The sequence below is a fragment of the Apium graveolens genome, unplaced genomic scaffold, assembly GCF_009905375.1.
Source record: "Apium graveolens cultivar Ventura unplaced genomic scaffold, ASM990537v1 ctg6072, whole genome shotgun sequence".
Lineage (NCBI taxonomy): Eukaryota > Viridiplantae > Streptophyta > Magnoliopsida > Apiales > Apiaceae > Apium > Apium graveolens.
In genome coordinates, this window is record NW_027419212.1 from 26,623 (window position 1) to 54,479 (window position 27,857).

At 36.1% G+C, this 27,857-nt stretch overlaps 2 protein-coding genes and 1 non-coding gene across 3 annotated transcripts; 1 reads left to right on the top strand and 2 right to left on the bottom strand.

The window, feature by feature from the left end:
* Window positions 1-14,428: 14,428 nt before the first annotated feature.
* Window positions 14,429-14,535, top strand: LOC141703013 (small nucleolar RNA R71). Its single transcript, XR_012567330.1, has one exon. It is a non-coding gene; the product is annotated as a small nucleolar RNA R71 (small nucleolar RNA).
* A 3,454-nt stretch (window positions 14,536-17,989) lies between these two features.
* LOC141703006 (secreted RxLR effector protein 161-like) lies at window positions 17,990-18,724 on the bottom strand. Its single transcript, XM_074506628.1, has one exon. The coding sequence runs from the start codon at window positions 18,722-18,724 to the stop codon at window positions 17,990-17,992; it is 735 nt and encodes a 244-aa protein (XP_074362729.1).
* A 2,438-nt stretch (window positions 18,725-21,162) lies between these two features.
* LOC141703007 (uncharacterized) lies at window positions 21,163-25,725 on the bottom strand. Its single transcript, XM_074506629.1, has 2 exons — window positions 25,291-25,725; window positions 21,163-21,546 (listed from the first exon to the last, which is right to left on the bottom strand). Exons 1-2 carry the CDS (start codon window positions 25,723-25,725, stop codon window positions 21,163-21,165), a joined length of 819 nt encoding a protein of 272 aa, XP_074362730.1.
* Between the last annotated feature and the right edge of the window lie 2,132 nt (window positions 25,726-27,857).

The window sequence follows — 27,857 nt, forward strand, 5'->3', positions numbered from 1 at the left end:
GAGCTATCTAAATCCTCTCCAATTCAATTGGAGGTTCCTCTAGAAGGAACAACTCCCCTCAAAACCCTAGCTGAAATTGCCTTGGCAGTTGAAGCTAGGAGTACAATTGCCAATGACCCTGTTATGGGAGAAGCAAGTTCATCAAATTTATGTGACAGTGCTCTACAAGGTGCACAAAGGTTTGGGGCTGGTGTACATGACAGTAACCCAGTCAAATCCTCTCCAATTCCAATGGAGGTTCCCACTACATGTGGTGAACAACAAACTGTCAAAACCACAGATTTATCTATGAGTCAAACTGTGACTTCAGTCACAAGTGGTAATCTGGACATTTATCAACAGCCATCCACATCTCAATCCAGCCAACCACATGTCATGGCTCAATGGCTACAAGATATAGAAGCTCAGCCTTCTACAGTTGATGACATATTGGTATATCAAATCTCAGGCTTGGCCAATCTCTCTCAGCAATTGCTCACTTCAGATATGGGGAACCAAGACTATCAAGCTATACTGCTATGCTTCAATGAAGAGGTTGAACAACAGAAGGAGAAGATAGTAGATGAGGCTGAAGAGGATGGCAATGTAGATGCCTGGTTGTTTGATGACCATGTGGCAGAAATGAATGAAGTTTTGGCTAGATTCAGGAGGGAGTACATAACTATCATGGGAAGCAATGCTAAATCTCTCACTCCTCCTGAAGTCTATGATGCCATCATGTTAGTGCACAAAGCTCAACTCAAGATTTTCCATCTCTTTGAAAAGGCCCTTGAAGTAAAATTGACTGGACATGAAGATAAAATCAGGAAGCTAATCAAAGAAAAGATGGATGACATTGTGCCTTCTCAAAAGGACATCAAGAATAAATTTCAGTCTTTCTCTGAGCAAATGTCAAGGATGAATCTGGCCTCCATGGAGAAGGAAGTGTCAAATATGAAGAGTTCTTTCAAGGCCCTGTGTGAACAAGTTCAAGCTCATATCACAAATTCAAATGATACCAGGGTCAAGCTAAATCAAATGCATACTGCTAGGTATGAGCCTTCATTTTTTCTCATGGAGGGTGTCATAAAAGCTGTTGATGAACACTTTGGGTCCTTCTCAGCTACAGCAGTCTCCACTACCTCTACTCCTCAAATAAAAGAACTTCAAGATCAAATTTCTTCACTTCAAGCTTCCAACTCAGATTTATCTTCACAAGTCAGAGCTCTAACCACATTGGTTGAGAGTCAACAGCATGATATTCAGGCCCTAGTGGAGTCCCATAAGCATTTACAAATGCAAAATACAGTTACTTTGGGAGCCATTATGGGAAAACTCAACATACCACTGCCAGCATTGCCTGAAGCTGTAAGACCTGAGATTCCTACTCCCCTACTCATGCCTGTCACCAAGACTAAGGAGGAGATAGATGCAAGGCTAGCACAATCAAAACTCAAAAGTCAAGTTCAAGGTCTAGAACAAGAGAGGCTCCTTATGGCTGCCCAAGGTCCAGGAATGACACAAGAGTTTGACAATATGCTCACTGGACTACGGAACTCTCTCAACAACAACTTCTTCACTTACAAAAAGACCTTGGAAAAGACTATCAATTACATTAGGGTGCTGCAGATCCTAGTCAAGGACCAGTTTTTGGAGAAAAGGATAGTGATCAATCTTATTGATTCTGGTGTAGACAGATGTATGCAAGTTAATATCAATTATCTAATTTCTAGAAGAGCATCTGAGGTGGATATTTTGATTAACAAGGTCAGGATAATCACCAATGAAGAGAAAATGCTACTAGCAGAGTTGAAGAAGGCTCATGAAAGCTGCATTCCCTGATGCCTATCTACATCCAAGCAAAGGGGTGCACTATATCTGCTCTACAACCAAGAAACTGAAACATTTCCAAGTACCTAAAAACTGTGTCATGGCCAACAGAAGAATGATAATGGTGCTTGAGTCTGGGCTGAAAAGTAAGAAATTGAATACTAGTGAAGATGAAGCTATGATCAAGATTCTGAGGAGATACATTGATAACCCTGAAGCCAATTTGCCTAAAACTCAAATCAACAAAGATGACTTGGGTGATGATGAGCAGAAGAAAGATGGTCAAAACCATTCTGGCTCAAACTCAAGTCAATCTAGCAAGGCAATTGGTGGAAAAAGTAATAGTGAGAAAGAGAAGGAGAAGAAAAGTGGATCTGAGACTCAAAGGAGGGGTAGAAGGAGACAAAGACAAAATAATGATACCTCACAACCCCTCCAAACCCTAAATGTCCAAATACCAATTGCTAAACCTTCACATTCAACCTCATCAAAAACTGCTCAACCTCAAACCTCTAAGTCTAAATATTTCTACAAGCTCACTGCAAACTCTCTCATCAAAACTCAAATCACTCACAACCATACTTCTCTGAAAAGACATAAAATTGTACCTTCATTCAAGCCACCCCATAAAACACACTTCAAAACAGTTGGAATAGGTCCAAAAGAAGCCAAGGTCAAGAGAAGATTCATAAGACAAAGAAGACAAAGAAGAAGACAACTGATAGCTAAATTTCTCAATGATCATGGATTTGGTGAAAAGGCCATCTGGAACAGATATGTTCAAGATGATTTCCAACCTCTAAATGTTGTTGATTCAGATGAAGACTACTTCCAACAGCTAGCTGAAAGAATGGTCAGAGTTTGGGTTGTTAACATCAAAGAAGTTAGAATCTACTACAGTGATGGGTCCTTTGAACAGCTTGGAAATAGACTAATGGATTCTCTCTCAATTGTTGAACTGAAAAGGGTGCTAAGCTTGATGAATGGTAAAGATTCAGCCACTAAGGCATGGAGAACAGTATTGGCAGTGTTTTTGGTTAACAGAGAGGAGATGAGAGATGAGCATAGAGCTTTGCTAGCAGAAAAGAGGAGAAAGTATGAGCATAACATTGATGAGTATATTAGAAGATCAGAAGAGTTGAAGGTAGCAGGCAAGAGCATAATATCAAAGGATGGAATATTTTTGAATGTAAAAGCTGGCTCTTTGTCAAGATACAGGATAAGGATGTTAGCTAGTTATCCTAAGCCAGATTTGCTGAAACTAATAGAGGTTCTAACTGACACCCCCATCCTAGAAGAATTAGAAATACTTGTACAGATTAAGAACATAATTGAGAAAGGATCAGAAAGCTTATTATTTACTTAATTATTGTAAACTGTCAAATGTTCAATGTACAAGTGTTGTATCAGCTTTTGTATTGTTTTATTTTCATTCTTTAACTTGGGGTTAGTCTTGTTAACAGGCATGAATTTGTGATAAGCAAACTTCTCACAAATTGGGGGAGATTGTTGTGCAAGACACGCCTGTATCATAACAACACTAAGTCATATTGACAACCCTAAGATTAGTTGTATTGTAACCTTAATCTGTAATTTATACTTGTAACACTTAATGTCTGTAAAATGTAAATGGAGCAGACTGGAGCATTTTTCCCCTAAACAGTGTCAAGCCTAAGAATTCTATCTGGAAGAAGATCAAGAAGGTCATGCCTCAGAAGAATTATGAAGAATCTTGGAGTTGAATAATTCTGTTTGGTGAAAAACATTCTAAGTCAAGATCTCTACAAGTCACAGAATTAGTGTTATAGAGAAGTCATTCGAGAACTCATTAAGACCTATTGAGAATTCAGGAATTGTCTATCGAGAACTAAGGAAATGCTATTGGAGATATCGATAAGTCAGATACCCATTCGAGAACTCAGAAATATCGACAAGTATACATTCATTAGACAACTCTGAGTTATCGATAAGCCAAAGTCCATTAGAGAACTCTGAGTTATCGATAAACCAAAATTCACTAGAGAACTCAGAGTTGTCGATAAGTCAAGTCAACAATGAAGTTTCAGAGATATCGACAAGCCAACATGCCTATCGAGATGTCGAGTTCTCTATAACTTAATTGGAGATCTCGAAGTGAAGAAATCTCTCTAAGTACAGAATTGCAGAACAGTTCAATATCCAAGGTTGCAAATCAACAAACAATTCACACAGCTGGATTGACAAGTCTACAAAAAGCAGCTTGAGAGATGTGCAAGATTAATGGTGAAGATTAAGTAACAAAGGAGGATCAACTAATACACAGTGGATGAAGATATGCTAATTTAGATATGGAAATCTCACTTTTCCCTTAAATAGAAGTGATTAGTGACAGGTTAGAAAAGCGATTAGCACTTCTTATTGTTCATTGTGTAAACCAAAGTTAACTATCATATAAAGTTAACTGAGGTCCTTTGTTTAAGATAGGACTGAATAGATTAGAAATTGTATTCTCTCTCAAGAAAGAAGCTAAGTTCTAAACCAAGAACTTAGATATTTTGTAGTAAAACACTGCTTGATTTTAATATAAAATTAAGTGAGTTTTGAAGATCTTTGTTTTACATATTTGCATTGTTATTTATGTTTAACATCTATTCACAAAATCATTGATAACAACCAACTGCTAAACCCAAAGTCGATCAAAAAGTAAACATTTAAGCCAAAACACATTCACCCCCCCTCTATTTTGTATTCATATCTAACAAGAGAAATTGGAAAAAGCTTTTGAGTTAGCAGAAGTTAAAGATGACAAGAAAGCCCAGTATGCAAGTTATTATCTTAAAGATGAAGCGAGTTTCTGGTGGGAGTCTTCGAAAGCATTGTTGGAAGGAAAGGACCTAACATGGGAGAAGTTCACTGAGATGTTTCGGGAGAAGTATTTTCTGAGCTATATGCAAGATCAATTGGAAATGAAATTTCTGGATCTTAGACAAGAGGATATGTCAGTAGCGGAGTATGAAGTGAAGTTCTCGGAGTTGTCTAGATTCGTACCTGAGTATGTGAATACGGAGGCAAAGAAGGCGAAGAGGTTCCAACAGGGACTTAAGCCGTGGATTAGGAGTCAAGTAGCGTTGTTGGAGATCAAGAATTATGTTGCCTTGGTACAGAAGGCAATGATAGTGGAAGGTGAGTGTGAAGCTGCGAGGAAAGAAAATGAAGGAAGAAAAAGGAAATTTGAAAGCTCGGAGCAAGAGCAAGAGAGTTCAAAGTCTAGAGGAAAGTTTGGAAAGAATGGTGGAGGTCAGAACCAAAAGTTCCAAAAGTTTAAACCCGGTAACGGAGCTCAGAAGAACTGTTTTCAGAAGGCCGGATAACAGGGAAGGATAGCAGGCCTCAGATTCAAGAATGCAAGAATTATGGAAAGAGACACCCGGAAAGGTGTAATAAGTTGGATTGTGACATGTTTAAATGCAACCAGAAGGGGAATTACTCTTCAGAATGCCCAAGTGGAGCGAGGAAGCCTGATTTGGCTTGTTTCAAGTGCAGAAAAGTGAGCCACATGGCCAGGAATTGTAAAGAGCCTGTTCAGAAGGCTAATGTTCTTAGGATTGCTGGACCGCCATCTCTCCCAGCACCATCAGCTCAACCCAGAGCTAGAACCTTTAATATGACAATGAAAGATGTGGTGTAAGATGTGGACGTGGTAGCAGGTATGCTTGTTATTAACTCAGTAGAAGTAAAAGTATTGATGGATTCTGGAGCAACTAGATCTTTTATCTCTGAAAGTATTCTTGATAAGTTAAATTGTGTTGCATACCCTCTAGAACCTAATTTATTATAGAGGTAACAAATTAAGAGAAAGTCATTGTTAGTAAAGTTTGTCCCGATTGTGATGTGATTATAGAAGGTCGGCGCTTTTCTGCGGACTTAATTCCCTTTAAGTTAGGAGAGTTTGAGGATATACTAGGAATGGATTGGTTGTCAAACCATGAGGCGCAAATAGAATGTAAAAGTAAGAAGGTGAAGTTAAACCAAGGATGATGAGGAAGTGATATTCAAAGGAAAGAGGCAAGAGAAGAAATTCCTAACAGCTATTGAGACGAGAAGAATAATACGTCAAGGATGCGAGGTTTATTTGGCTCATGTCATAGATGTGGAGAAAGAATCCGTAAGGATCGAGGATATTCCAATAGTGAGAGATTTTCCGGATGTGTTTCCTGATGAATTTCCTGGACTACCTCCAGATAGAGAGATCGAGTTTATGATTGATTTGGCTCCTGGAACAGAACCAGTATCGAAAGCTCCCTATCGTATGGCGCCAGTCGAGATGAAGGAATTGGCAGCTCAGTTGCAAGAATTATTGGATAAAGGAGTAATCCGACCGAGTGTATCCCCGTGGGGCGCACCAGGTGTTGTTTGTAAAGAAAAAGGATAGAAGTATGAGGTTGTACATTGATTATCGCAAACTGAATAAATTGACGATTAAGAATAAGTACCCTCTACCGCGGATCGATGACTAGTTTGACCAGTTGAAAGGAGCTTCGTGTTTCTCCAAGATTGATTTAAGATCTGGGTATTATCAATTAAAGATTAAAGTGGAAGATATACCCAAGACAGCGTTTCGAACGAGATATGGGCACTATGAGTTTTTGGTAATGGTATTTGGTTTGACTGAATCCGCCAGCCGCATTTATGGATCTTATGAACAGAGTGTTCAAGCAATATTTGGATAAGTTTGTTATTGTGTTTATTGACGATATACTGATTTACTCCAAGACGGAATGAGATCATAAGAAGCATTTGAGAATTTCTTCGGAAATTCTGAGGAAAGAGAAGTTGTACGCTAAGTTTTCGAAGTGTGAATTTTGGCTAAAAGAAGTGCAATTTCTTGGGCATGTAGTTAATAAAGAAGGAATCAAAGTGGACCCAGGAAAGATAGAAGCTGTAACGAATTTGGAAAGACCCAAGACTCCTACGGAAGTCAGAAGTTTTCTGGGATTAGCCGGATATTACCGGAGGCTTGTGCAAGATTTCTCTAAGATTGTCGTTCCGTTAACAAAGTTGAAAAGAAAGAACGAGAATTTTGTATGGACGGAAAAGTGCGAGGAAAGTTTTCAAGAGCTAAAGAAGAGGTTGGTAACTGCCCCAGTGTTAGTGTTACCAGATGAGAAAGGGGAATTTGTGATATTCAGTGATGCTTCGTATAAAGGACTTGGATGTATGTTAATGCAACACGGGAAGGTAATAGCATATGCATCAAGGAAACTCAAGCCGCACGAGCAAAAGTATCCAACGCATGATTTGGAATTGGAAGCAATTGCGTTTGCCCTTAAAATTTGGAGGCATTATTTATACGGGGAAAAGTGCGAGGTTTACACAGATCATAAGAGTTTAAAGTATATTTTCACTCAAAAGGAATTGAATATGAGACAAAGAAGGTGGTTAGAATTGATCAAAGATTATTATTGTACGATAAACTATCATCCTGGAAAGGCAAATAGTGGTGGCCGACGCTTTAAGTCGCAAGGAAAGGTTGAATATGTTAACGTCATCGGAAGAATTGATCAAGGATTTTGAAAAGATGGAAATAGAAGTGCAGACTCCAGAAATTGGAGGTGAAGCTATTTATGCGATGTCATTTCAACCCGAAATTTTGGAAAAGATTCGATGCTGTCAAGAGCAAGTGATGAATCGCGAAAAGGATAAGTTGACAGGAGAAGAAATTAAAGCTCAAAAGGATGGAAAAGGAATATACCAGTGTTAACTCACGTATTTGGATACCTAATGTTGTGGAGCTAAAGCATGAGATTTTGCAAGAAGCGCATAACTCGAGATTTTCAATTCACCCTGGAAGTACGAAAATGTACCAGGACTTAAAAAAGAGTTATTGGTGGCCAAACATGAAAAAGGAAATTGCGGAATGGATAAGTAAATGATATACGTGTCAAAGAGTCAAAGCGGTACATCAAAAGCCAATCGGATTGCTTCAGCCACTGGATATACCAGAATGGAAATGGGAACACATAGCGATGGATTTCGTGGTAGGATTACCTAAAACCAAGTCTAATCATGATGTGATTTGGGTGGTAATCGATCGGTTGACAAAGTCAGCACATTTCTTGCCAATAAATGAAAGGTTTTTGTTGGAAAAGTTAGGTCAAATTGTATTTGGATGAAATTGTGATGCGTCACGGAGTTCCTGTATCTATCGTGTCTGATAGAGATCCAAGGTTCAACTCGAGATTTTGGAGACAATTCCATGATCATTTGGGAACTAAGCTGAAAATGAGTACGGCATATCATCCGCAGACAGACGGACAAAGTGAAAGGATAATTCAGACAATTGAAGATATGTTGCGAACCTGTGCAATAGATTTCAAAGGAAATTGGGACGACCATTTGCCGTTAATTAAGTTTTCCTACAACAGTTATCACGCGAGTATTGGCATGCCGCCTTATGAAGCGTTGTATGGAAGAAAATGTAGGTCCCCTATATATTGGGATGAAGTTGGTGAGCCCAAATTAATTGGTCCAGAGCTAGTTCAATAAACGAAGGAAAAGGTAGAAATGATTCAAAAGAGATTAATTGCAGTTCAAGATCGACAAGCAAAGTACGCAAATCAAGAACAAAAAGATGTGCAATTCGAATCTGGAGACAAAGTCTTATTAAAGATACCTCCTTGGAAGGGTTTAACCCGATTCGGAAAGAAAGGGAAGTTGAGTCCGAGGTATATTGGACCATTTGAAGTACTGCGACAAGTTGGGAAGGTGGCATATGAATTGGCGCTACCTCCGCAAATACAATATTTGCACAATGTATTTCATGTATCTCTTCTGAAGAAGTATAATGCTGATGTGAGCCATGTGATCGAATTAGAACCAGTGGACATCCAACCAGATTTGTCTTATGTGGAACAACCAGTTCGAATTTTGGACCGAAAGGAGAGGACACTTAGAAATAAAGTTGTACCTCTAGTTTGAGTATTGTGGAGAAATCCACTAGTTGAAGAATCGACTTGGGAATTAGAAAGCGAAATGAAAGAAAAGTGTCCCCATTTATTTGCTTAGATTAGATTCTGGGGACAGAATCCTTTTAAGGAGGGTAGATTGTGATGACTGAGAATTTTGTGACGTAATTAAGTCAATAAAGTATGCTTATGAGATGTGATTATAATTATGTGATTAAGTATTGATTAATTGTCTTTGCTGTATATTAGAATATAGGAGCGTAAATAAAAACGTTCCAATTTAAAGAGTCAGCTTAGGAGTTAAGCTGTGTAGTCAGGCCGTCAGGTAGAACGGAACCCGTCCTAATAAGGATTTAAAGAATATAAAATGTAAAATATGAGTGATTGTGTGAAACGAATATTTAAGTAAAGTATTTCGTCCTAGTGACGTGTCGGTCGATAATGATAATGAGAAGCGTAATTGAAACGCTGAGCGTCGGGCCGTCAGGCTGAACGTGACACGGTACGCATAGAAAAGGATAAAGATTAAAGAAAGATAAATTTTATGATCAGACATGAGTTGTTATATGTTCATATATGTGTGATTGCTTGTTTGTGTGCATGACTACGTGATTTGTGACATTTTTATGAATTTAAAGGAATTATTTGATTTAAATAAAGGTTTATTTAATCCTTGCGCATTTTTATAAAATTATCTGAGTAAGATAAAAACATGGGATTTGTTTTGTTATCTTCATAATACTCCTAGAGACTTTTTAAAATGATGAATGGATTTATTTGGTGGTCATTGCATTTTAAATTAATTTTTACGTGGAAAAATGTTATTATTAAGGCGAGCTTGCGAAAATCATATAAAATCAACTGTACGCTCAAAATCTTATTATGAGTAATGGTTGGAAAGCTAATTTCAAGATCTACGTATTAAAATTGTCATTTGCAATAATTTTCGACTTTCCGAGAGAGATATATTTTATATTTGATTTTTATCATATTTGGGTAAAAAGAAAGGAATAATCAATCATAAGAGGGTATTAGTTAATTACTAAAATGCCCCTGCCCTCTAAGCATATATATACACTCATTTCCTCCTCATTCCTTCCTTTTCCACCCGGCCACACTCTCATTCTCTCATTTCTTTTTCTCTCATCTCTCTCTCTTACTCTCGAAGCTCTCTCTTCTCTCTCTCTCTCTCTCTCTCTCTCTCTCTCTCTCTCTCTCTCTCTCTCTCTCTCTCTCTCTCTCTCTCTTTCCTTTCGGTATATAACTCTCTCCTTCACTTGATTTTTAGAGATTCTTCCATAGAATTTAATTCTTGTTCCATATGTGAGCTTTAATCCACTTGCATATATAGTTTGATACTTGCATGCGGTTGTGTGCATGTGTGTAGGTTCGGTTATGCCACGAGTTGTTATTTTGTAAAAGCAAGATGATGTGAAATTGTGGTGATCATGTCTTGTATGTGCTTGTTGTCATGATTTTTAGAAGTAATCGGAGGTTTTATGGTAGGATACCCTCGAATGAGGGCACCACCGTGAGGCCACCGCTACCGGTGATGAACTCCGGTGAACCGATGGTGAGTGATGATGTAAACACTGAACTCTACTACACCAATTATTGCATGTGTTATTCTTGAAAAACCCGAATGGTTTTGGTCTTGGAAGTTAATGATTCGATTCTTGTTAATTAAAGTGATTATGGATTGATATTAGGATGATTAATGATTTAAGGATTAAGAAAAATGTTTGCATGTGTTACTTCTTGAAAAACCCGAATGGGATTTTGATTTTTTTTGAAGATCAAAAATAATTTTAATAATGGAAATGACTTGTTGATTGATAAAAATGATTTTTATGATATTTGGGCTTGTATATTTGATTGGATGCTTGAGAAATCAAAATTTAGGATTTGCCAGGATGAAGAATTTGGTTCGACCTTGTTATAACAAAAGGGAAAAATTGATTTTTGTGACTTGATTTTGGTATAATCTAAGTTTAACTAGGAAGAAATGAGATTGCATGTTGATTTAAAAGAGGAATTGATAATGCATGTCATTGTTTGATTGATTATATGTTATATGGAATTGGTATGAAATTTACTTGATTATGGGTGATGTTTGTAGAATGGTCGAATGGTGTATAGTAGTTAAAAAGGTCAAATTCTAAATTAAGTGCTTGAATTGATCATGAAGATTAGTTAAGGATTGTACGTAAAATTTTGCTTGATTTGCTATATTTGGTTCGAATTAAGGTATAAAAGAAAGGGGATGATTGATTTGTGCTAACTATGGTTGTCATGTTGACTTAAAGATGACTTTAGGGCCGTTATTGTAAGTTTTGTCGTTTGTTTAATTCGTATAAGAATTTCAAGTGTAAAGAGCTATGTGTACTAATATAAAGTATGATTTGACTTGAGATAAGGATGTTTATAAGTCGATGGTCGAGTATATAAAGGTGTAAAGGTTAAGAGTAAAGTATATGACGTGTGATGTGCTATGTGCTTATGTGTATAAGCTATACTCGTATATTCGAGTCAAGAGTATAATCGAGCTATTGTATTGAGTGATCAGTTCTGGGAACGAGAGTTGAGAACTGATTAATATCTTGGTTTTTATTGTAGATTCGGAGCGTGAGGGCATTCAGGCTAGGAAAGGAAAGGGAATACTAGGTGGCAGTAGTTCAACCTTCAGGAAAACAAATTCAGGCAAGTAACTCTCATTAATTGTGAAATGGTTATAGAGAGGTTAATGTTCATACCATGTAGAGTATTGAACTGTTTGATTAATGAACCCCTGTTAATGACTTGAGATACCCTGTTTTGATCTTGATAAACTGTTATTGATAAGCTTACTGATTCAACCCTTGGTAACATGTCTTTTCTGTTCATGTTATTTGTTAAACCATGAATTGTATTGAACCCTATAATTACCTTTGCAAACCCTTTTTAATGATACCTTATTTCTTGATCACCCTATTGATCCCTGAAACAGATGTTGATCCTTCTAATTTAAGTACCTTGTTATCCTTGATACAGAATCCTTAGAGTTGTTCCTTGCTTGTCTTGAATCACTCTCTTAACTTTGATTTCTTGAAATTTGACTTAAGAATGAGTTTCGACTCGAAAGAGTCTGAATGATTTCATATTCTTGGTAATGATAAAATGAATTTTAGAAAACCTATCTTTTTCCCAACTCGAGGTTTTCCAAATGAATTCCTGATGGATTGGATTAGGACGTAAGAGGCTAGTGGGACTAGTTCAGTCATGGTAAGAGGCTAGCGGGGCTAGTCCAACTTAAGGCTGAAATTATGCCGATTGGTACCTTAAAGACCGGATGGAGGTCGGTACGGGCTGATCACCCATATTATAATGAAATGGAAAGATAAAGTGATCCAATCAAGGGTTCTATATTAATTATTTAAAAAGGAACTGAAACATCATGTTCAGTAATTGATTCTTGAAAATGAAAATGATTCATATTGCTTTAAAAAGAGTTGATTGTGATAATTTAAAGCTTAAAGTTCGAGAACCCTGATTTTTTTAATCTGTTGAACATATGATTGATTCCATAAAGTGAGATATTGTTGCTTTCCTTTTTCTGAAAGATCTGTTCTGATCCTTTAATGATTTGTGATGAATGTCGGCTTTCACCCTGCTTGAGCCTTGTTTCTTGAAAGCCCCACATTTTTACTTCATAACCCTTACTTAACATAAAAGATGGAAATCTGCCACCTAGAGCAAATAGAGTAGAATGCCCTGAGAATTGGTAAAAGCATATTGTGGATTTGATATCGTAGAACTGCTTTATAGTTCTTGCTGAGTTTTATACTCATATGTTTTGTCTTAATCTAACCATGGCAGTTAAGCAAGAAGATGGTCAGGCTTAGGTGCACTGCTCGTAAGAGCGTACCTGGTGGTCCCTATCGTGTTGAGGGCTTCCGGTTGCCAGAGTAGGTAGTGGTATTTCTGAGTGAGCAAGCGCTTAGAAGGAAATCTGTAAAGATACAATGGGTTATCTGTCGGTTCCCAGCCGCAATCGATTATGTTTATTTAATATTATTTTGGGGTTGTAAGTTATATTTTATGATTGGTAGTTGTAATCTTGTCTCATATTTTATCCAGTTTGATCTTGTTAGTAGTTAATCGGGGTTTATGCTTATATAATTATTAGATTAAAGTTGTGTGGGTCCTCATTTCCTAACCCCGAGATTAAGGGCGTCACACAGCCTGTAGTCAAGAAAGGTCTTCCCAAGATTATGGGAATCTTCTTAGCTTCCTCGAAATCCAGAATGACAAAGTCTGCAGGAAAGATGAGCTTATCCACATTTACTAATACGTCCTCCACGATGCCTCGTGGGTATGTAATAGAACGATCAGCCAATTGTAGAGTCATGTACGTGGGCTTTGGATCAGGCAAATTCAGCTTTTTAAAGATAGACAACGACATCAGATTGATGTTTGCTCCCAAATCGCAAAGGCACTTGTCGAATGACAACTTGCCAATGGTGCAAGGAATGGTGAAGCTACCTGGATCTTTAAGCTTTGGAGGTAATTTTTGTTGCAGCACAGCACTGCACTCTTCCATTAGAGCAATGGTATCAAGATCATCCAGTTTCACCTTCCTTAAAAGAATACCTTTCATGAATTTCGCATAACTAGGGATTTGCTCTAGAGCCTCAGCGAAAGGTACGTTGATGTGAAGTTTCTTGAACACTTCCATAAACTTACCAAATTGCTTATCCGGCTTTTGTTTTTGGAGGATAGAGCTGTTTCTCTCCTGTATTACCCTCAGGCAGAGTGTGTTCAACAGTAGTCTTCCTTGGTTCCGTCTCTTTCTCCTTTTGCTTTTCTTCTCCATCTTCAACTTTAGCTTCTCCATCTTTCATTTTTTCAGCTTCATCAACTTTTCCAGACCTTAAGGTAATAACTTTGACTTGCTTTTTAGCTTCCTTCCTGTCTGGCACTTCAGTATCGCTGGGAAGTGTGCCAGGTTGACGATTGAGGACGACATTGGCTATTTGACCGATTTGATTCTCCAAGGTCTTTGATAGAAATAACCTGAATTTTGCACAACAGCTTTAGCTCCTCAAAATCAGCACTAGAAGGTGGAGCAACACCTCCTTGTTGAGGATATGATTGCCTTTGAGAATATTGCTGAGGTTGCTAGAATCCAGGTGGATTAAACTGCTTACTTACAGCTTGCTGATATGGTTACTGAACAGCATTCTGAGTATTGATCCAGCTGAAATTGGGATGATTTCTGTTATTAGGATGATAAGTAGCTGGCACAGGCTGCTGCGGTCGCTGATAATTGTTTACATACTGAACATATTCATTAACAAGAGAACACTGATTTGTAGCATAAGAGCCTGCACAAAGCTCACAGACAATAGCTATCTGAATTGACTCCATAGTTGGCTAAAGAATCGACCTTCATAGACAGCGCTTGGAGCTGCGCTGCAATAGTTGTAGTTGCAACAACTTCCATAATGCCTGCTACCTTCCCAGGCATCATCCTTTGAGTTGGGTTTTGATGCTCATTTGCAGCCATAGTTTCAATGAGATTATAGGCTTCAGTATAGCTTTTGGCCCACAAGGCACCTCCAGCAGCTACATCGAGCATGGGCCAAGATAGGGCCCCTAAACCATTGTAGAATCCAGTGATCACCATCCAGTCAGGCATACCATGATGTGGACACTTTCTCAACATCTCCTTATAGTGCTCCCAAGCTTCACACATAGATTCTGTTGGTTGCTGCGCAAACTGAGTAAGAGCACTCCTCATAGCCGCAGTCTTGGCCATTGGATAAAACTTTACCAGAAACTTTTGCGCAAGATCTTCCCAAGTAGTGATGGATCCAGCTGGTAAAGAATGTAACCAGTCCTTAGCTTTATCCCTCAGAGAGAATGGGAAAATCCTCAGCTTGATAGCCTCATCAGTAACACAATTATATTTGAAAGTACTACAGATCTCGACAAAATTCCTGATATGCATGTTGGGATCTTCAGTCGCAGCACCTACGGAAGAAATAGAATTCTGCACCATCTGAATAGTGCCCGACTTAATTTCGAAAGTATTGGCCTAAATAGACGGATGAATGATGCTTGACTGAATGTCATCAATTTTAGGCCGAGAAAAGTCCATAAGAGCTGGATTTGCTGGAACAATACGATCACCCATGATTACGGGTTCTTTCTTTTTACTCTCTTTATCCGAATCTTCAAAATCTATCTTCTCCAGAATATCAAGAACTGAGTCTGTCTCCTCAGCCGTATCTAGAGTCCTCTTGCGAGTGCGAGAACTTGTTTGCATAAACGCTCGCTAGAGTACCTGAAACACAACCGGAAACAATAAGTAATAAATCTTAATCAATGAGTCCTAATGACCACTGATGGTAAGTACATAAACTAAACAAATTAACACCGAGTCCCCGGCAGCGGCGCCAAAAACTTGTTAGGCACAAAGCATGCGCTAATAATTCACGCAAGTATACGCGTTCGCAAGTAATATAGAATAATTTCTAGTTCATTCCCACAGAGGCTCAGACTAATTATGTTTAATAAACACTTACTCACCAATGTATGATTACTTCTCAATGTCAAGACAATAACACTTAAGATTGATTAACTAATTAATAACTACGAAAAGTAAACACTTAAATTGACACTTGAATTAACAATATTAAACTCACATGAGATCATAACTTCATTACTACTTCCTTCAATAGTCATTGTTATTACCCTTAGCATGTAACGGTGATGACATTAATCGAACAATACGAAACTGATAAAAGCCAACTTTCGTTGCACAAGTACCATTCTACCAAGCATCGATAATTAAGATAGAAGTTGAATAGGAATCAATTATGTTGAGACCCTATATATCTACAGAATTTGACAACATAACGATTTAAGCGCAAGTTATTCATTATGATTACACAGGGCAAGTAAAACGGTTAGAGTTACCCACTAATCATGCATACAATACATGAACCTATGCTAGCATGGCAGGTTCTAAATATCAAGATTCATTATCGCTTCACAAGAGATTAACAGGTTATCTTATATATTCGCGACGCACATAAGACGAATAAGCACAACCTATGCTAGATATCATACAACCATCACATATCAAGGTATTAAACAATTAACTAAAGAAATCCATAGTAAATCCGCTACGACCCCATGATCACGATTAGCCCATGATAGAACTCATCGTCACCATGGGTTCATATGAAAACATGATAATAACACGATAATATAAACTAATAAAAATACTTATTAAAACCAGAGTACGTCACAAGAGTAAGGTTCAAAGTTAAGAAAACTAGCATCCACTGTTACAACGAATAAAAGAATCACAAGATAACATATGCTTCCTCTTCTTCGTTGTGGTGAGCTAAAACGGTCTTCTTAATCTTCACTTCTTGCTCCTTGCTTGATTGATACTTGTTCTTTGTTGCTTGTTATTGTGAAATGTCTCCCAAGATTGCTTATATAAGAATCCACAAGAAACAGCGTCGTCAGAAGCTCACTAGAAGTCTAATTAGAAAATCCAGAATTAATTATTCCGTCCCCAGGCGGCCGCCCCAGGTCCCAAGAGGGAGCCTGCACCTCCAGGCGGTCGCCCCACATCCCAGGCGGGCGCCTGAACAGCTTCTGGAAAATTCCAATTTTTGGTCCTGATTTTGCTGATTTCTTCGCACAACTCCCCGCAACTGATTCCAAGTACTTCCCTAGGCTTATTTTGATGAAATCCCCCTAAATTCGCAAGTTATACCCTGAAATACAAAAACACTAGAAAAATGCATCAAATACACAAAATACTTGATTTCAAGACATCAATTCAAGTCATTATAAGGCGTTCTAAGTGGTATAAAATGCCACTTATCACTAATCTAGTTCACGGGTTCGAATTTCTCCAACAACAAATATTTGTTTTATTATTTATAGAGATAAAAACAGTTCTCAGGTTCGAATCTCACCAACAACAAATATTATTTATATATTAAAATAATGCACTACTAAATTCCCATGTCTGAATCCCTCTAAACTAGGACTAAGCAAAACCGAACCGAAACCGAAAAGTCGAACCAAACAGTACTAACTCGGTTCAGTTCGATCCTGATTTTTTTAGAAATTCGGTCTGTTTGGTGACCAAATATACCGAAATAAATATTCAGTTCGGTCCAGTTCTTTTAAAAAGTATTTCGGTCCAGACCGAATAGACCAAATTATAAATATTATAATTTTATATTCTATACATTCTACATATATCTTAAAAACTATCATCATAATTTTTAATTTTTAATTGTATTTATACACTCTTAGTACTCTATATATCACCTTACTTTAATTATGTTTTAGATTTTATAATTTTTGGTTTAAAATTTCAATACAATTTTATTTTTGAAAAAAAATTGGTCCGTTCAGTCCAAAACTAGACATAACCAAATTATTTTGCTCGGTTTGGTCCAATCCATATTAAAATTTCAGTCCGGTGCAGTCCAAGAAAAAATGGTAATTCGATTTTTCGGTCTAGTTTTGAACCGAACCGACCGAATGCTCAGCCTCACTAACAAAAAACATTTATACTATTATTTAAATATACATATAAGTTTTCATGTTAGAATCACACCAGCAAAAACTATTTATTTTATTATTTATAAAGTACAAATAAAGTTAATAGTTCAAGTTTCAATCAATACTATTTTATACTATTTGATCTTATCTCAAAATTATACATATTGAAATTAAAATAATATTTATCTAATTATTAATTTAGTATTTAATATTTATATTTAATTTTATAGAAAAATATCTCTATTATATATAAAAATATATAAACATTAAAGGAACTCGTTCATCATACGGATCTAAACTAATCTATATAATAGAGTAAGTAAGGAGTTTGTAAGACAATTTTGTTGCATATAACAAAATATATTATGTATATAAGTGTTTGATATGAAACTGGATAAACAAACTACATGATTGATGTCAAGATGTCTCAATTTATTAATCAACAAATACAGGGTCTTAATATGGAAATGCAAACAACAGAAGGAACTAAAAAATAGGACCACTCTGCAACTAAACTCCTATAAAAACTCTACCTCTAACTTATTCAATAACTCCTACAAAAACTCCATGAAAATAGCACGACCAAGTCTTGCAGACAAACATAACAACAGACATAAAAATAAAACACAAAATATTATACAGAGTTAACTAGTTTGAGATTAAAAACCCAACATTTCCTCCCTGACTCCCAGCAAATTACGCATCCTCTCGAACTTTATGGTTTCTAGTGCCTTGGTTAAACAATCTGCACGCTGTCTCTCTCCACTGATATGCTTCACAACTATTTTCCTGCGCTCCACACATTCTCGAATGAAATGAAATCTAATGTCTATATACTTACTTCGACCGTGAAATACTGGATATTTTGCGAGGTCAATAGCTGATTTGTTGTCGATGAACAAGACTACCGGACCTATGAACTCTCCTGTGGTTTGTCTTAGCACATTTCGTATCCAAATACCCTGACACGCAGCTGTTGTGGCAGTTATAAATTCGGCTTCGCACGATGACAAAGCTACCACTATCTGCTTTTGTGACACCCAGAAAATCAAACTGTCATTCATATAATAAACCATCCCACATGTTCTTTTCCTATCATTGATTGTTCCTCCCAAATCACTATCAGAAAAACCCGTGACCACGTTATTTCCACTGTCCCGTGCATATGTTAAACCATACTGTAGTGTCCCCTTAATGTAACGTAAAATTCTTTTTACTGCGCTCAAGTGAAGTGTTGTAGGACGTTCCATATATCGACTCACCATCCCGACAGAAAACTCTATATCTGGTCTAGGGTTAACCAAGTATCTCAGTCCACCAACTAAGCTTCTATACATTGTTGCATCCACCACCTTCCCACTCTCATCTCTTGTGATATGTTCCTTAGGATCCATCGGGAAGTTTGTTGGATTACACTCTCTCATCCCTGCCTTCTCGAGCAATTTTTCTGTATATCCGGTTTGTTTTAACTCGATGTAATCTTCCTCTTATTTTACTTCGATCCCCAGATAGTAGCTAAGCCTGCCAAGGTCTGTCATCTCGAAATTTTTTCCTATTTGTTGTTTGAACTCCTTGATTTTTTTCACATCCTGTCCAGTGACTAAAATATCATCCACGTACACAGCGATGATCAAACAATTACTTCCCTTACCTCTGGTGTATACTGCATTTTCGTAAGGACAACGTTCAAACCCCAATTTTTTTAAGCTTTGATTAAGTTTGGCATACCAAGCCATGGGAGCTTAGCGTAAACCGTACAAAGCCTTGATCAACTTATAAACCAGGTGTCCTTTTCCAGGCCTTTCGAAACCCTCAGGTTGTGCAACATACACGTCCTCAGTTATCTTTCCGTTTAGAAAGGCAGTTTTCACATCAAGATGTTGGACTTTCCAAGAATTTTTCGCTGTTAGCGCCAGTAATAATCGTACTGTCTCCAAACGCGTAACTGGCGCAAAAACCTCCTCATAGTCTATGCCATGCTCTTGAGTGTACCCCTTCGCAACAAGTCAAGCTTTATGCTTGACTATATTTCGAGCAGCATCCTTTTTTAATTTAAAAATCCATTTCAGCCCTATCACCTTTTGTCCTGGTGGTAGTTCTGTAAGACTCCAGGTGTCATTATTTTCGATTGATTCAATCTCAGCTTCCATTGCCCTTTTCCAGCTTTTGTCCTTCGACGCCTCCCTAAAATTTGTTGGTTCCTCAGTCCCTATCAAGTACAATTCTTCATATAGTGTAACTTCCTCAGTGTCATTATACACGTCTTGAAGCAGACGAGTTTTCTTTTGTTCAATACTCTCATCGAAATCCTCCCAGTTCAGCCTCGAAGTAGCAGTCTAAGATGGAGGTGTGACTGCCTCAGATTCCTCCCTGAGTTCTGGAGAGGTATTTCCTCCATTTTCTTCGATTTCTTCTTGTGATTCTGCATCAAAAGGAAATACAACATGTGTCACCTCTTCAGTGTCTTTCTTATCCCATGGCCACGACTTTTACTCTTCAAAAACTGTCCTTGCTCACATAAATCCTCTTTTTAACAGGATTGTACAAATGATAGCCCTTTGTACCATATTTTCTCCCCAAATTTATGACAGGGCATACTTCGATCATCTAAATTTCGAGTTCCTTGGTTGGGTATTTTCATATGTCCAAGACAATCAAAGATTCGTATATGTGCTACATCAGGTTTGGAGTGTGACCACGCCTCATAAGGAGTTATCCCCGTTAGTGCTCGAGTTAGAAGCCTGTTAAGGACATATACCGCATGTCTAACTGCTTCTCCCCAAAACAGTGATGGTAACTTTCCTCCTTTCAAAAAACTTCGTACCATTTCCATTACTGTTCAATTTCTCCGCTCGACAACGCCATTTTGTTGTGGCGTGTACGGATTGGTGTAGTGTCTCACTATTCCTAGTTCTTCACAATAATCATTGAACTCGTTAGACATGAATACTCCTCCTCAATCAGTCCTCAATACTTTAATCTTTCGATCACTTCCATCTTCAACTAAAGCCCTGAATTTTATGAATGCCCCAAAAGCTTCACTCTTGTTCTTTAGTAAATATATCCACATTACGTGACTAAAATCATTTACCAATAATAGGAAATACCTGTTCCCGGACGCTATTTCAGGTATTATAGGACCACACAAATCAGCATGTATAAGCTCAAGGACTTTCTTTGCAGTAAAACTTGACTTCTTTGGTACGTGCTTCCTTGCTTGTTTAGACAATAGACAACCATTACAGATTTCTTTTGGTTGCACAATTCTGGGTAAACCTCTCACCATCTCTTCTTTGAACATCATCACTAGAGCTTGGTAATTCACGTGACCCAAGCGGGCATGCCATAAAATTGATGTGACCTCCAGTTTCGACAACAAACAAAGCTGATTCACAGTTTCGATTATTATCTTATATAATCGATTTTGAGACCTCTTAATTTTCATCAATAATTTTTCTTCCTTATCGAACACCCACATGAACTCTCCTTTAATCACTACTTTATTACCTTCTTCCATTAATTGCCCAACGCTTATAATATTACTACGAAAATTTGGAATAAAGTATACCTCTTTGAGAATTCTCTCTTGCCCATCCTTGCACTTGAGAGCAATTGACCCTCTTCCTTGAATATCAACAGTAGAGCCATCGCCAAATTTCACACGCCCAGTGATACGTTCATCGAGCTCCTTGAACTTAGATTTCTGCCCAGTCATATGATTACTGACGCCGTTATCTTACCACAAATTCGATTCCTGCATCTTGTCTTCAGTCTTTGCAGACAGGTGTGGTTTCACATCACTCTCATCCAATAACAGCAGCTTTGGCTCTATTTATTCAAACTTTGCCAATAAAAGTGCTGGTTCATCATCTTCTATCTGTGTTAAGTTCGATTCCTGCTTTTGCTCTCTATTTCGTTTGGGCTTTTTGCATTCAAACGCAAAATGTTCATAAGCACTACAATTAAAGCACCTGACACGACTTTTATCTCGACTCCTCCCAACTGATGGTTGACCTTCACTGGATCTGTTGTTATGCTTTAGCCATTCTTCTCTTGTCAAAAGAAGCTTCCCTTCATTATTTTCCCTTTTACGCCATTCTTCCTCAGTAAGCATCAATTTGACATCGTTTATCTCACACTTTTTTTTTATTCTTTTATCATAAGCCTTCAGTGAACCCACAGCATTTTCCACTGACATGGTGTTGATATTTCCAAACTGTTCCAACATAGACGTGCTCTGTAGAAATCTTGCAAGTACTGCTCGTGTAATATCCGGGATATATCGTGTAATTATTTTTGCTAATAAATTATTATTATATGTGTTCAGTATCTATTCTGTGAATTATTTGTTAAGTGTTAAAGGTGTTTGGATGTTTAAAAATAATATTAATTGAGTATTTCAATTTTTATATGATCCAAATAAAATATAGATAATTGTCATATCTTTCTAATTATTTTTATGTTGATTTATGAATTTACAGGAATCATATGAATTTTATAAAATCTTTTTCCGGGTATTTAAAACCTATTTTATAAAAACGGGAACCAACCGACGTCATCCGTTGTTACGTTTTTAGAACCCGAAACTCTTCCGAGAACTCCTTCCTAACCTAATTGCAATATTTCGAGCATTTTCCGTGTTTCGACTTTTTCAATCCGGCGTACGGTTTGTCCTGCGCGGGTCCCGGCGCAACATTTTCGATACATTATTTGTTTCGGTAAATCAATAAAACTCGTATTTTCGATAAACGGGAGCTTTTTATTAAACCATCATAATTATCACCTCATAATACGTGTAACCAGGCGCTGAGACCAAGACCGCAGTACAAATTGTACTGATTTGGATCATTATCTCGAAAACCGGTATCGTTTGGATCAGCTTTTATAAATAAACGTACTGTTTTATATCCGAAATGATCCAACGGGATACTAATTTTCCGTAATTATAAATAGCCTTTACCGTATTATATTTTATACCGGAAATCATTTGCAAACAGTATTTACAGAGTTTTTACAGAGAAAATACTATAATTATATTATGTTCTTCATAATCAAACATAAATTCGGAGGCGTTATCGATATCCGATTTTGGCGTACATATACTCAAAACGAAGCTACTGAAATCTAGAATCCAAATCTTCCATCAATTTCAACCCAGAAACATCAGGTGATTTTCTATTTAATTATTTATATTCGAATTTCTTGGTATTTAAACTATGAATTTTTGTACGGATGGTTGTTTGAATGATTTGATGATTGTATGTTGTAGAGCTTGTTTTCCTGATCATTTTGGTATATTATACTTCGAATTTGGAGTTCAATAACATGTTCAAATTAGGGTTTGATTCTCGAATTGTATAATTAGGGTTTATATTCGTTTGAATGTTCTTGATTAAAATTGGGGGTTTCTTATTTAGGGATTATCAGAAGTTCTAAAGGGGTGGGTTTTTTTCCCCTTAAAATTTGCAATCTAATCATATATAGCATGTTATCAGACGATTTCTAGATTGAACGGAGTTGTTGTTTGAAGTTCTCGCTGGAGTTCTTCGTGTTTTGGCCGAAAAATTGATTAAATGATTGTTGTGGACAGATTGTTGAATGGTTAGGCTTCTGGAAGTGCTTAGACTGATTTTGCATTGAAAAATAGATCAAACGAGGTTGTTTTCGACCCCGATTGAGGTCACCGGAATCCGGAAAGAGTCACCGGATTCTGGGTTCGTCCGGCTGTTCGTCCCGACCCGGCGACCCGGTTCCTGACCCGTTTCTTTTTATTAAAAACCCGGTTTTGATTCAGATTATCCCTAAATCAAAGTTGTTTTTGACGTTTTTGCAAGTTAGTACCTGAAGTTTCCAGAATTTTACAAATTCTGGATTCCTGTTTTGAATTCTTTTAAAATTTGGATTTCTTTTTATAAATTATTTTCAAAATTATTTTTAATTTCAGAAAAATCTGAAAATGATTATTTTAATTTCAAAAATCATTATTTTAATTCCAAAAATTACTTTTAATTCAAAAATAAATCTGAATTAATTATTTAATTAATTTCAGTTAATTTTTATTGATTAATTAGTCAATTAATTCGAAAAATTAATTGATTAATTGATTTAATTAATTATTAATTGATTTTAATTAATTATTTAATTAGATTTAATTATTTAAAAATGATTTAAAAATTTCAAAAAATAGTTTCGAGCTTTAAAATATTATTGTAAATTATTTCAAAGGCTCGAAAATTATTATAAAATTGTTTCGAAGCCAGATGTGGCCAACCGAACCCTGTTTATTACTCCGAAATTGATCCAACGACCCGTTTTAATTCCGAAAAATGTTTTAAAAATCATTTTAAATACCCGAAAGCCTGTTTATGACCCGAGACTTCTTTATAAACGATATACCATTGATTATTTGACGTGTTATGTGTTATATATGATTTGTTGGTTGATTGTCGGTCTATATATTCGGTGATTACTTGTTTATAGCATAACTTTCAATCCGTTAATCGGATTTGGGTGAAACGAATGGTAGATAGAAGTGTATGTCGAATAGAATCATATGAGTTAAATATTGATAGATATTTATAATGCCTAGCAGAATAAGCAAGGCGTAAGAAAGGGAAGCAGGTGATCAGAAAATAGAATTGTCATGTAGAAAATACAGCAAGTAATCAGAGAATAGAAGCGAGGCATAAGAAAAGCATACGGGTGATTGTTGAATGGAGTCAGTAGATAAGTACAAGTGAAGTTGAAATCGATTATGATAAGGCAAGTACTTCTAAACCTTTCTCGAGATATATTGCAAATATTTCTAAATTCTCTTGTGACATATTGTTAATACTCAAAATAGCTCTGTTTTATATTGGAAATACTTTGAATCCTTCAGCCTTGAACCTGAGTCACATCATTTGATCTTGAGTTGTAAGCCTTATTCTTTGTGAACCGTTTCTTGTGGATTTACCCAATATTAAACCACACAAATACGATACTACTACACAAATATATAACCATCACATACCAAACACAGGAACAAAATTGTTTTAAACATACGAAAACTTTTATACTTAACCATACCTTGTGACAACAAAGTATTAAAACCCTGTAAAAAGATTATTCATCTAATACCCGATTGTCCTGCAGGCTGGAGGCCACTTCTTTCATGCACTTTGACATACCATTTCAGTAACCATGAATTTTTACCATGCTTTTATACAAAAGTTTTATTATTATTGATTATGATCAGGTTTTATTGAATTATGTTGTTTGTCATATTGAAATGCTTTAGAATTGGATAGTTTTCTTTGTGTAGACCAGATTCGTGGTCAGACCATATCAATGGTCAAGTTAGGCCAATGTGTGCCTTGGATCCAGTAGTTAGAGCAATGTTGTGTGCTTTGCTCGGGGTTAGTGCGTGACTGATCAGCAGCCTAACCTTGGTTTTAAAAACTTAAAATGAATATCCAATTCTATTGATTGTTTAGCAAGAAACTTGATTCCTTTGAATCATCTCGTTTATTATTGTTTAACCTCAGTGAATAATGATATGACTTGCTGAGCTAGTTACCTCACTCTTGCAAATCTTTTTATGTATGCTACAGTTACAAAGGATACAGTTGATAGCAAGGTTTCCCAGTTCAATGTTCGAGCTAGGATTCCAGATTATGGTTGATCAAGCTAGCATGAGCTTATTGCAGTCGTAATATAGTAAGGTTGTAAGAATAATTTCATATCAGTTGTAAATTAAATTAGTTGGGATTTGGTACGATGTAATAAAAGTTAAGGTTGTGGCTTGTTTTCATATTTTAACCTGTTGCGATCCGTGGTTATGTAAAGCAGGGTCATTGCAAATTATAATTTATATACAGGTTTATATATTGAGTATGTGTTGTGGACCCCAAAACTCTGACCCGGGTTTGGAGGGCGCCACAGCTCGTAGTAACTTTTTTACTACGTACGACTCCTTCACCTCTTCCCCTAGAGCTCGTATGTTTGTTACGAGTCCAATAATTTTTATGTAAAAATCATCGAGCAGATCGGACTCTTTCATACTTAGGGTCTCAAATTCCGTCTTCAAGGTCTGTACTCGAGCTTTCTTCACCCTTTCTGCTCCCTGACACAGAGTTTTGATAGCTTCACATGTTGCCTTTGCAGTTTTCTTCTCAGCAATTGATAATAACACATCCTCAGGGATTCCTTGATAGACCATTGCCAACGCAATCTTGTCTATTTTATCCTCAACTGCTGCTTTCGGATCATTCGGTTCAACAGCACCCCATACACCTTGGGCTTGTATGAAGACCTTTATTTTGATGGACCAAGAAGTGTAATTACCTCTATCCAACATTGGATAGCTTAACCCAAACGACCCTCCCCTCAACTTGTTCACATTCACAGTCGACATCTCAGATTATCTCCTCGTGACATGGTTGCTCTGATACCACGTGTTGCATATAACAAAATATATTATGTATATAAGTGTTTGATATGAAACTGGATAAACAAAACTACACGATTGCTGTCAAGATGTCTCAGTTTATTAATCAGCAAATACAGGGTTTTAATATGGAAATGCAAACAACAGAATGAACTAAAAAATAGGACCACTCTGCAACTAAACTCCTATAAAAACTCTACCTCTAACTTATTCAATAACTCCTACAAACACTCCATGAAAATAGCATGACCAAGTCTTGTAGACAAACATAACAAGAGGACATAAAAATAAAACACAAAATATTATTTAGAGTTAACTAGTTTGAGATTAAAAACCCAAGAAATTTAGTCGTATTAAGATTACTGAATTGCCCCTTATAATTGTATATTAATATTAATTTTTATTTAATATGCATGTATTAAGCACCTCTAATATAATATGTATGTATTAAGTAATCTTGCTCATTATTACGTAAATTAATTACTACTTTATTTAATATTAACAATTTATAACTATATATGAATAAATTAACTACATTTTGTAGGGGGAAAACAAGATTAGTGAATGAAGCCACAAATAATATAAATTACTCCAGTATCTAATAATATGAGAAACGTTAAAAAATGCATAATTTCATATAATGGTTAAAACTACAAGTAAACGAGGATTAGATTGAAATTTTTAAACATATATGTGATATAATGTTGAATTTTTTTAATTTAGATATAACAAATACGTGACTTTCCTGTATATAAGAAAAATAATTAAAAACTCGAGGATCACTAATATTACGACACATACTTCGAGTCGAAAGGATCATTAATCTAACAAAACATACTTTCGTCAAAATCAACAATCGTGTACCCCACTTATCGTACTTTTAGCATTAAAATGTATAATTATTTAAAAGCATTATTTATTCGCATTTAAAAAATGCAAGTGCCTTGGAGGGGTAAGCACAAGTGAGACCTTCAATGTTTCAACTTAATCTTAAATATCGAAAAATATTACGATAATATAATCAGATCCCAAAAAAGGAAAAAAAATACTTCTATACATGAATAAATACATTAATGTTATCAATCCACCGGTAAACAACATGAATATAATTTCAAAAACCGCTATCGAAAAATTATCAATTTAAGCAATTTAGAGGATACTCGTGCATTACACGAGTTATAAATTTAGTTACCCTTAACATATTACATTTTTAAAAAACTGTTTAACTATTGAATTGAATTTTTCTCTTTTGAATTTACAATTATATTTTTATATTTTCACTAGAAGAATGAACATAAAAAAAAAATCTTTCAAATATTATTTTTTTCAAAATCAATTTTTTGGGACGAAAACACTATTTCAAACGGTTCAAAACTATTTTTTCCCAAGAAATTAGTTAACTTTCAAAAAAGCCTATGATTAACGACACAAGAAAACTTTTATCTCATTAATTATTAAGAATTTTGTACTAATTAATGTTCCATTATTACATTTGCAACAAATGAAACTCAAGTTAAAACGAACAAAATAAATATCATGATCTTATCTAGGGAATGTACATGTCTAGCATCAACTATAAAATACAAAGATCGAAAAAAATTCATTCTTAAGAGTAAAGGTCATCAAATCGAAATAAATTTTCATAACAGGAAATTCATTTCATTTCACAAATAAATATGAATTTTATAACAATTGATGTTAAGCTCGCAAATGTCATTGAGCTAGGGGTGGCAAAATCAGACACGACCCGAACCTGACATGAACCCAACCCGCAAAAGTACAAATTAGGGTTGAGGATTTCGACTTTCGGGTCGGGTTCGGGTTGGGTAAAAATTTACCCGAAAAAATCGGGTCATTTTCGGGTTGACCCGAAATACCCGAAACCGACCTGTTTATTTAAATAATTAATATATATATATATATTATATATGTATATAAATGGTAGGTTATATTTTATAAATCATTTGCAATATTGTGTTTTATTATATTTCTATTTTTATATTAATTTGGCATAACATTTTAGTTTTGTAATTATGTAAATTAATTTTTTTTAATTTTAATTTTATTAATTTTTTCTAATTTTTGGGTTATTTCGGGTT